At 42.5% G+C, this 11,679-nt stretch overlaps 1 protein-coding gene across 1 annotated transcript in view; it reads right to left on the bottom strand.

Annotated features, from left to right (window-relative positions):
* Nucleotides 1-2,636: 2,636 nt before the first annotated feature.
* Nucleotides 2,637-11,679, bottom strand: part of CACNA1B (calcium voltage-gated channel subunit alpha1 B) — a gene marked incomplete at its 5' end in the record, with an annotated part of 468,581 nt that continues 459,538 nt past the window's right edge. Inside the window, 3 exons of the mRNA XM_025211184.1 lie at nucleotides 2,637-3,330; nucleotides 7,370-7,581; nucleotides 7,881-8,088. Of these exons, the coding sequence (XP_025066969.1) occupies nucleotides 2,791-3,330; nucleotides 7,370-7,581; nucleotides 7,881-8,088 (960 nt within the window). The remainder of the gene's footprint in view (nucleotides 3,331-7,369; nucleotides 7,582-7,880; nucleotides 8,089-11,679) is intronic.

Consider the following 11,679-nt stretch of genomic DNA (forward strand, 5'->3'; position numbering starts at 1 on the left):
TAGGAAGGGGAAAGGCAAGAGTGGAGGAAAAGACAAAATAATTAAATGCAGAAAGACATTTCCTTTTGTTTTCCAATGTGGGTACAATGTTTGCATGCATTATCAGAGATATTTTGTTCCTCCTTTACTTCTTGGAATAAAATAGTAATGCTTTCTTTAAAATTTCAAAGAAAATGTTTGTGCCTTCATATAAGGAAAATGTATAAAACATTTGGTCACAATCATGCTGAAGCCTTAAACAGGAAAGTCCAGCAGGTAAAGCTACAGAATGGATGAAGGTCTTTTCATTTGTTTGTTTTGTTTTGATTTGTTTCCATAAGTGTCATCTTGTTGCATAGCCCTACATTTAAAAATTACATCCATTATCCATAATGTATTTCTCGGCTAACGCACTTCCTTTATTCAAAGTGCACATAAATATAAAGATATAGATATAAATAGGAATCATCTTTTAGCAGAATTCAGGGATGAGATCAGCCAAAGAGATTATAAAACAAAACAACACAAGGTTGATTTTTCTCAACATAAAGGCTCAAAATGTGGAGAACCATCTTACACCTGTCCTGCTCTCCTTCCAGTGATGAAGGGCTTTGTCAATAGTTTCAGATGCTCTCTGCATCCTTTCCCAAAATATGACATACCTTTGATATGAACTTAGTTACAAAACAAAACAAAACAAGGCCCATAAAGATTGCTGTTCTTCCCCAGTGACTGCTTATTCTCCAGGCTGAGGGTCCTGGGGCTGGGTAGATCTACCCAGCCATCCCACTATGTCTTGTCTCTTAAACCCTGCCAGTATTCTTATCAACATGTCTTCAATCGTTGGCATCTATGCATTTTCCAACACTCTGCTTCTCCCAGTGTGATATGCACATCCTCTGCAGTAACCCCAGTCATACTATGTCCAAAAACAGCCGCATGGCTGTTCTTCAAACCCATTCGCAGAAGGTTCTGTCAGTTATTCTTTAGCACTTCTTCCCACTCTTGTTATATGCATCTTTCCCCTAGGCTCAAAACCCAGAAATCTGCACTCGTGCACAAAAAAAGAACTAAAATCTTAAAATTAAATAAAACAATCCAACATAAGAATAATCGTAAGAATACAGAAATCTCATCCCTGAGAGTCAGTTTTTTCCCCAACAGGCCATAACAACGAGGCTCTCTCCAACTGCCCTCGATACAAACTACGCACCGTGAAACATTTGCAGAACTTTCACAACCAACATAAGACTAGACATGCAGTGTGAAAGTCTCTTAGTTTTCTGTGAAAGCATCACTGCTGATGCTATATTTTTACCTGCATTTCTCCTGCAGGACCCTAAATTCTAGTCAATGAGAAAAGGCCAGTTTTGTTTGCCCCTATTATTCCCCTCCCATCCCAGCAATAAAATTATTTTAAAAATGTTTTCACCCCTTACTCCCCCCGGTAATTTTCCAACCTGGCTACTTGAAAACACTGTCCATTAAACATATAAGTGGTATCATATGCACAGTAGATTATCTGAGATAAACAACTCTTCCAGGCTCTCCTCCTTTCACCTCCCCCCAACTTTCTTCCCCAAGTTCTGATGCGTTGAAGCAAGAGGTTGCATCGTCGCTGTGAGAGATTTCAAAGGTTAGGCACTTAGTAGTGAACAACTGGAGCATTCAATAGAAACAGTGGGACCTGGAATGACAATAGGACTAATTTTCTACATAAAGAGTATTTTTTTTCTTTTTTGTTTCCTTTTTTACTGTACAATTTACAAAAATGCACACAATGAAAATTTAAAGTTCTATCTAATAGCTTGATATAAAACCAATTACATTTCTCCTTTCCAACCCTACACGTTTTATTCTTTTTTTTTTCTTTTTTTTTTTTTTTTTTACTTTTTTGCTAAATCAAGCTTATATTGTAAACAAGACAAAACAGTGAGGGTGTGTTGCAGTTGACAAGAGGAACAGAAATAAAAGTACCAGCAGCAAGGAAACAGTCCTTACAAAGTAGCTCTCTGTGGCTTTATCGTATGTCAATGTGAAGGACCCAAAATGGCAAGTAAAATAAAATAAATCCACACAGAAGAGTGTTACACCAGAGAGTCACAGGCGACGGAGTGCTTTGTCAGCTTGAAGGTTTGTTACTGGCTCCATTGAAAACAATTGCTGTTATTGAACATCAAGTCTTGAAAAGATTGTCCTCTGTTCAGATGTGTGTTTCTCCTCTCTCAGTTTCTTAGGTAGATCACTTCCTTCTTATCATTTGAACAAGATAAAATACAGATGTGATTTTGTACATGACTGTCAATTCTCATCCCCAATGCCCACCCTGACAGGAAAAAAAAAGGCCCAGCAGAAGCTACCCCAATCTTGAAAAGGATCAACAGTCCTTTTTTTCTGTTGGCAGGGTTCAGACCTCCTCTCTCTCAGCTTTTCACATAATTTTCAGATTTGGCATCTGGTGCATGTCATTATGTTAGACAAGGCAGTAGGTAGGTGAGACAGAGAGAGGGAAAAGAGAGAGAGAGAGAGAAAGAGAATGCTCTCTCTACCCCCATCTTCCCCAAATAACGATCTTTCATTATTTATTAATTTGTCTAGTGCAAAAGAAAAAGGAGAGAGAGAGGCTGAATGAGTGTCTCAGACAGTGTCAGGTTTGGGCACAGACACACTTCTTGCAGTGGGATTTTCCTTCTGGGGGTTGCTTCCTCACTCCCCAGCCCTGGGTACCATGCATGTCTGAGTGTACAGACTGCCAGATGATAAAACTCATCAATTTTAAAAGCACACACCTGCAATGGTTTTGCCTTTATGCTAGCACCAGTCATCCTCATCAGCTTCATGGTAATAGCTGTGTCCTCTGGAGCCTGTCCCAGGGCCTGTGTTGAGGCCCAATGTGTAGTGGTAGCCATTGGGAACCCTGCGGATTTGGTGAGACTGGGAAGTCAAGGACGAGACGTAAGAAGTCCTTGAGGACCTTCCTGAATTGGTTGCGACAGCCTCCTCAAAGGTGAGTGTGTCCTCTGGAACAACACGGTATGGACTGTCACTATCATCTCGGTGTCCAAGGTAAGGGTCAGAACCGATGCGAGCCACCATGGTGTGTGAGTGGTTCTGGGAGTCCCCACGCAGTAATGCATTGTGCTCAGACAAGCCACGGCTCAGGCGTCCCGGGGAGAAAGTGGGCAGGCCGGTTTGGAAACTGGTGAAGTGCACGGGCGAGGAGTTAGCGGTCTTGTAAGTGATGCTGGGGCGAGGGGTCAATGGAGTCTGCGGGAGCTGCCTCCGACCACGGCACGGGGTGCTAGCACCAGATGTTGACATCAAGGGGCTCCCATTAACTGAACCACTACCCTACATGAAAATTGGAACAAAGCAAATCAAAAATAAAAAAGGAAACACCAGACAGACACAAAGGCACGTGGGTATAAAACAGAAGGACAAGCGACAGGAGGGAGTGACAAGTCACAAGAGGAAAGAAAAACGAAAAAGAGAGAGTTTAGACAAGCACAGTCAGGGGAAGGAGGTTGTAAAGAAGCAGTTAAAACAGAAATGTAAAGAGCTAGAAAACCAAAATACTGTGAGCGGTAAGTTAGAACAGAAAGAGTCAGAGCATTAGTAGGACGCAAACTAGAAGACGGCTCCAACAGAAAGGGACACTGTCCAGAGGAAAGGCATACACACTGTACATAGTCTTTACATGCCCCTTACCTGAGCTATTAAATGGAGCAGGTCAAACACTCAGTTTTGATTTTTTGTACAAGGTTCATACAAAAAATGAAAAATTGTTCATAATTTCACAGTGTTTCAGGTTCTCAGGAATGGAAAGTATCAAGCTTCTGATTCTGTGTTCTCAATAAACAATACGTTTTGTTTTGTAGGTAGTTCCGTGAAAATTTCTGTAGAATTAAAATAGCCACTTTTGGGGGGGTGGGAATAAATGAAAACTGTTTTGACCAGCTTTATTCTTTACAAGGGGAAATTTAAGGGGCAAAACTTAGAGTCTGTTACTTTCCAATAGTTTTATATTTGATTTTGGGTCTCAGGTTATATAGCAACATAAATGTCTCCATTCTTGGCCAGATCTTGTTCTTATTAAAAGTGAGTAATTCTGTGGAAGTCAACCCAGTTATATTAGAGCCAAGTCCTTGTGCTGGTGTTTCTATTTGTAACATCATATGGAAGTACATGAGCTTCTTAAAGAGTGCTTTTATGAGAATGTGCTTACTTCCGATTTTGTAAAAAACCATCTGATCGAGACACCGTTTATTTAAGAACTGAAGCTCTTCATCCACATAAAAGTAACAGGTTATTTAAATACCCGTTCTGTTCTGTGCATTTTTTTAATGCATATTCAAGGATGAATCTAATGGTAGTAGAAGATATGAGTAGTAATGGTACTACCTTAATGGTAATAGAAGATATTTTAATATTTGTATAATAACATTTTAAAAAGTCAAAAGTCTCTCTCTTTGTCCCCCTGAAATCCAAATATATAAATAATTTAACATTCGCAGATATTTGTATGTAAGGGGTAAGGGAGTCATAGTACATGGTTGAGCTATGTTTGCTGACAACCTTGGATGTGGCTTCATATGTAGTTTGTATTTGTTATGCCATATTTCCTGTGATTTGCACCTTTTAGTATACAGAAGCTGTGCCTTCTGGTATTCTTTCTTCACCTTCTTCCTCTTCCTCTTTAGTTCTGCCATGCATCTCCCCTCAATGGCTATACTTATTCACACACAACTTAAGGCCAAGAATTTCAAAAGTGACTAGCAATACTGGGTGTCCAACATGAGATGTCTTTCAAGGGGTAGGTGCCTGGGTCTCACTGAAAAGCTGGCCCCTTTTAAGGTGTCTCAAGCTGTGCACCCCAAACTCTCAACCTCTGTCCTTTGTCTCCCAGTCTAGATGTGTTTCATCAATCCCCATTACCATTAGTTGTGATTCTGGGAAATAAGCATCAGGGTGAGGCTGGCCAAGGACAGTAGTTCTCTGTTGCTGACAGGACTGTGGAACTAGCTAGTAAGGTGGGTCAAGACACCCAGAGACAATTTCTGCAAACTATCAACTTGAAGATTGTCTGTTCATATTAATACTGACAGGATCTGAGCCTGGAGCACAGGAGTGGAGCTCGGTAATTATTTTTGATGAAGATTGAATTCACCAGAAGGGAGTTGGGGGGCACAGAGTTTTTTCCAATACTATCTTGTATTAAGAAAATATGTGGCATTGAAACAAGATGCTTCTTTCTTCCCTCCTCCAAATGATCTCAGGTATTTGTGTTTAAAGAGACATGATGGACAAACTAAATGTTAGAGGACTTGTGCAAATGGCTTAATAAAGAGCAACTTGAATTCACTACTGAAAAAACTATTAACTTCTGGGAAGCTTTTTTTGTAAACTTGAAAAAGGAGAGTTCTCAGAGTGAAAGGAAAAATAACAGGATCAGAAAGAAAATTCATCTGAGGAACAGATGACTATGGGATAGGCTAAGATACACTGAGGGAGCTCAGGAGATGGAGCTGAAATAAACCTGTTGGATCACTGTGTTTGGGTCCCTCCTAGGAGAGGGTGCACTTCTGGATCTGTCTGATATCAAACTTACATTACACTCAACCAAAGAGCCAAAAAGGTACAATAATTTTACAACATGTGGTCCATTCCCTGGATATCGCAATGTGTTTCAAAGAAGTGTAGTAAACACTGGTAAGGCATTAAGCATGTGTTAGAGCTGACATGCAGCTTCAGAGGCTATAACCTATTTTCCTGATAGGGACCAGGAGTGGAAAACACATCAGGGAAAAGAGAAATCCTGAATGGGTGGCACAGGTTATTATGCCTTTTTATGCCTTCCCTATTTTATTCCATAGGCTCTCACCCACACAGTGAGCATGAGTCTCTCTTTATCTCAGCTATCCGGTTTTTGAGAGCTGACATTGCCGTGGGGATGCATGGCTGTGAAGCTGACAGTACCAATCAGCCCAGCTAAGACAAGCCGTCAGTCATGCTCCACTGACAGGTTGTAACTTTAGGCAGACTTCTCAGACTGGCTGCAGCATTCTCCCCCTCCAGAGCAATGGATAGACATTATTTTGAAATGCACTTAAGAGTCTATCTGGCAACTGCTGAGCCCCCTCAGCTTCCATTTCTGGTCTAGTTTTCCTTCCCTTCCCTCCCTTACCTGGGGGAAAGCAGAGAAATGCTGCCTGGACAGAACTGAAACAGATAGAAGCAGCAGTTCCACAATGGAAGATTTATCTCATTTTCTTCTCCTGTACAGCTGACATGCTGATGGCACTAGGTGCCCTTCCAACTTGCTTTGGAACATTTCTGTAAGTGCATCTCATCCACAACTGTTTGCCAGTTGTAAAGATCATACTATGTCAGGAGCTACTTTCAGCTGCATCTCTTGAGCTCCCTTGGTGTATCTTATCCTATCCCATAGTCATCTGTTCCTCAGATAAATTTTCTTTTTGATCCTGTTATTTTTCCCTTCACTCTGAGAACTCTCCTTTTTCAAGTTTATATAATCCTGCCATCACTTACACCCAAGGAACCCTGTAGAAGTCAGTGAGGGGGAGCTGAGGTAGGATTGGACTCTCAGGACTCATTTGCTCTTTGCTGAACTGTCCTAGATTGTGTCTTTGTGGTAGGGGTTGTAGTGCTCGGGATTTCTTTGGTTAGTGCAACTGTGCAACATCCAAGTAGACATAAAGCCCTATATAAAATGGAGCAATAGGAACACAGTTAAAAATGCTAGAGACTGAAAATCTTAGTCTGTACAACAGCCTCAGCATAAAGAAAGGGAGTTGGGCAAACTTCCCTTTCTGCCCTCCTGGCCAGCTTTAGTTCTCATATGGTGAGACCACTTCTCCATGAGCACTTGGAAGGGAAGCCTGTCTGGAGGCTTCAGTTAGCCTTTGGCTACTCTGCACACCATGTGGACCCATGTATATTTAGAGTCATTTCAAAAAGTGTAACATTTCCAAAAGGCAGTTAAAGTTTGAGCAATTTTACTATATGTGTGTCATTCCTTACTTGTAACATGTCCAACAACTAGAATGTAACAGCTACTGCCCTTTTGAAACAGCTCCAAATACAGGTGTGTCCATACCCATGGACTGTCAACAACAATGCCAATCATGAGGGTGGTTTCTCTGGTATGGGCACACTATAAGTTGGACTAAGACCAGAAACACATTTTGCAGGAGGTCATCAGAGGAAGTCCTCTGGTGGCAACAATTCTCAGTTGCTGCACTGGATCTGAACCAGCAAGCTTATTGTAAAGGCTCCATTTCCCAACCCTGCTTGGTTTCTTTCTTTTTTTTTTTCAAGCTGGGGCCTTCCTTGAAGACCTCAGACCTTCTCCCACCAAGCGTCTCCTCACCTGTCTGTGAGGCCCTTGTTCTGGTCCCCCGTTGGGTGAGGTGGGTCGGCTATGATCGGCAGATTTGGGCTGAGAATGGTCCCGGCTCCCATAGCGGTCGCAGGAGTAGAAGCGTTGTTTTTCAGAGGAAGAGGAGGAGTGCTGCTTCCTCTCTTGGGACCTGCCACGTTCCTGCTTCTTATCCCTGGAAGAAGTCTCACCTGGCTGGGCCACTGTAACAAGGTAATTGGTTAAGGCTGTGACAGAAGTAGAAATACTCAACTAAGAGCAAATTTCCTTCAAGAAGTCTAGGGTACCCCACAGTGATCCCATTCAAATGGAGCCCCTTCCTTCCTGCACTTAATGTAAGTCCCACTCCTGGGCACCACTAGTCATTAACCTGGCGGAAAGCCCCATCAAATACCCTTCCCAAACCCTGTGTTATGTGAATGGATGAGGGTTAGAGAGAAATGATCCTCACAGTACAGTTCTATGGAGTATATGAAAGAAGATGGCTTAGAAAAGCTCTTACCCGCATCTCCATCAGCCAGGTGGTAGGAGGGCCTATCCATGGACTTCTGCTTCTTTTCTTTCCGTCGATGGCAGCGATGGTGATGGTGGTGGTGGACCTGGTCTGGTGGCATGCGCTCCAAGGAATAGTTGTACAGGTGCATGGGGTGCGGACGCTGTGGTGTCAATGTGGAGATGGAGCGCTTCATGGGGCTTGTGTCTGGGATGGGCTGCAAAACACATGGAGGAAGGGGGGAGCGGGTAGGAGAGAGCAGAAACCACACTGTAGTTAATTGTTTAGCCTTCAGAATGGGAAAGAGCTGTGTAGGGGTTAGGGGAAAGGAGAGAAATGTTAGCTGGACAGAATTGAAAAGAACAAAAGAAGCAGTTGCACACTGGATGATTTAGAGCCAAATTGGGGAAACTAATGTTAGCATTACCTGAAATAGGATTTACTTCTAACTCAGGGATTGTACACAATTATTGTATCTGTGTTGGAATATGCAACGTTTAACATCAGCCCTTACATAAGCATTCGTGTGAGTCACCAACAGTGAATTAAGAGGCTCCCAGGGCAGCAGGATATCCAAAGGTTTCTTTCACAAAGATAATTCATCAACAACCATTTCACCCCATGCTAGTCCAGAGATTATGATATTCCCAATGCAATTCCAGAGAGTATAGCAGGAAGAAATCTCTATACATCAATGCAAAAGGTAAGCAAATCGGTAATGATGATGAATGAGTGGGGCAGAAACACAGACCAGGTATCTAGTGGTTAAAGCAATGGACTGGCCAAAAAAGCTGTTATTTCTGGCTTGCAGGAGTTCAAATAGGAGACTCAAGTGACCTTAGCTGGAACTGAGGGTGAGAGAGCAGAGGATTCTCAATGAAAACGAAACTCTGCTTCATCTTTTGCTGCAGTGTATTTTCCTGGGGAATACATTGCAGCAAAAAGATGAAGCTGGGAGTGGGGGGTGGCTAACCCTCCTCTCGGTTGCAATGGTGGAATCCCAACGGCTTTCTATGGCATCCCGCCCCACTAATTAAGGAAGCAATGTTTTAGGATTTATATTTAGCACAGGGATTTCTTTTTCTTGGAGTAAGGAGGTAACCATTCTTTTTCTCCATCCTCAACATCTCCTTCACTCCACGAGACTGGCTGCCAGTTAAAAGCATCATAAGCTAAGCATCATAGCAAAAGGGTAGGGGTGCGTGGGATTTTTGTCATTTGGGCTTTCCCCGCCACTCTTCAAGATCCTGTAGACACCACTCTTCTGGCTGAGGAAGGCTATGAGGGGGATTCTTTGCTCACATCACCACGATTGGTCAGTCATTAGCTAAAGTATTTCTGTTCCTCTTTTCCCAGCATTGCCAATAGTAGTACCAACTCAGGCTTTGGCTTTACACTGTAAGCGTTAACAAGAGGCTTTCCAAGTGTTTCATAAGCGCACTTTAGGACTGCCACAAAAATAATGCAGACTTTGCTACTGCACTGCTGCCAATCACAGTACTAACTTTCTGTGAACAACAACACCCCTCTGAAATACTTAAGGATTTGCCAAAGTCCTGCAGAAAGCAAGGTAGATCTGTTACGATGAAGCTTTAGAGCCACGTACGTAATACTTTGGTGAGAAATGCACTGATAGTAATGCCAAGGGACGAGAGTTGTGAATTGGTGGGAAGGATAGCGCTCAGGGTGCAAACACACAATATGTTTAACTTGGATTTTACTCTGTAGCAAAGAGTGGGCAAATTGTTTGAAGGTCCCAAGCTGTCTAAAACAGGCACAATTATAACACTTGGCCACTAGATTGGAGGGGAGCTGGTATACAATAAGCACATAGCTACCCCAAAGTGAAGTGATAGTATACGCATAAGGATGTATACTGGAGAAACTTTTTCCACAGTAAATTTACTTGAGGCTTCCTCAGAGAAGTCCCCTAGGGACCAGCATTTTCTCCAGAATAAATGTTGTGCATTGTGTGTTCACTCTACTTTTTCTCTGGAATAAACAGCATACTCCAAAGCAAATGTATTGTATGCCCACACCCTCAGCGAAGCTGCATTGCTGTTCTTTTTTATAATGCCATGGTCTTTGCCTGTGTTACCCTGCCTGCTACTCTCCGTCTGAGACTTACCTCCTGCACAAACACTAATTACAAAGCTGACAAAACAACAAGACTCAATCTGCTTTCTTTTCTTTTTCATTTCTGGCCACCAGTTGTTCTGCGGCCCTGGTTTGTGGATGAGACGGTGTCCCTCCCAACTTCTAAGGTCTCTGCTTTGTTTAGCTATTACACAAAAGCAACATGGTGGAGGGAAGATCTTTAATTATTGCAGATTCAGGCTTCCTGGACATGAAACCAGGATTTCCCCAAGTCCCTTCAGCTTAATGTTTGTTTGAACGTTCACTCCAAAATGCGCCTGAAATAACAGCTGTACCAGAGCATTTATTCTGCTCTTTGTAAATTTGCTAAGTAATCTGTTTTCTACTCTCTGTGTTACTCTGCTTACATTGGAGTTTAGATCTCTGTTATCCCCCTGGTATTTGCACAATACAAAGCTAGCTAGCATGCAGCTCCATTAATTATTTTTCATAGAAGACACCATTCCTCTCCCAGTGGGCAGTGTCAGTGACTGAATATCTTATCTTGCAGGAAAAAAAGAAATCTGAGCTGAACTTTTAACCATAGTAACTTTTTTTTTTTTTTTACTAGGAAACTGCCCAGAAATGGATACTTCTCAGACTCCAAGATGGGATGCTGTTTTGGGAGGAGACCTGCCACAGAAATACGTAGACTGGGAGGGCACTGATTGGGCACTAAGGATAAGACATGCCTTAGAATACTCTCCTTCCTGATGGGATGCTGCAGCATTTTGCAAGAGCAAGACAGTTTTGGTTGCAGCCTTTGAACAGGAATGTTTTAGGTCATACCAGTGGTTTGTTCTCTTGCAGCACCATTGATAAGGTGGCATTAGTCAGTACAGCTCTGGATTTGCAGTGGTGAGTGGTAAGCACGAAGCAAATTCCTTCTGCAGAGGCGACTGGTTAGTTAGGTACTTTGTTAGGGCAAAACACAAGGCAAAGAGATGCACCCTTCTATTTCTTTCTTCTGGAGCTCAACACTAGACTTGACCCCAACCTGGCTTGACCAGTTTCTTGGGTCTTTCCCAAACATACCTGGTTTTTTTTTAGAATGGCAGCTCTCCACTAAGTCACCAGAGTGAAATACAGATCAGAGCATACTTTATACCCAACTCATTTTCTACTCACTTCCCACCTTGTGTCTTCTCCTTTGCTGTCCCCTATATGTAGTATGACCTCCCAATGCCTCATGCTAGGTTCCCACACATTATTCAGAGCCAGAAGGCTTCATTTTGGGGTGGAGAAAGGCAACACCTTTCCAAATTTGACATGGCTGAGATATGGGAACTAAAGTAACTAATCTAGGCAATCGAGGCAATGAAGTGCAAACTCTACTTTCTAAAAACAAAGCCCTTCCATTAAACAACCTGATAACCTCTTTGGAACTGAAGGAGGAAAGGCAAAGGTTTTCCAAACAAAAAGTCCATAAGAAATAAACCTTCCTGTGCAGGTTCTGCAATGGTTTCAGGCACAGAGCCCCCAGTGGAACTCATAGGAGGTGGATTAAAACAGCCTCTCCTCCTATCCTATACAGAAAGATATAATCTCTCCTGGAAGCTCCCCACAGTGCTCTCATTTTCATTAATGGCACTGGTGCACACGCACACACTCAGGAGAATATGCCATTGCACTCGAGATATTTGTTTATTGCTTATCACTACCAACACCTCTG

Source organism: Alligator sinensis, unplaced genomic scaffold (assembly GCF_000455745.1).
Source record: "Alligator sinensis unplaced genomic scaffold, ASM45574v1 scaffold323_2, whole genome shotgun sequence".
Taxonomy (NCBI): Eukaryota; Metazoa; Chordata; order Crocodylia; family Alligatoridae; genus Alligator; species Alligator sinensis.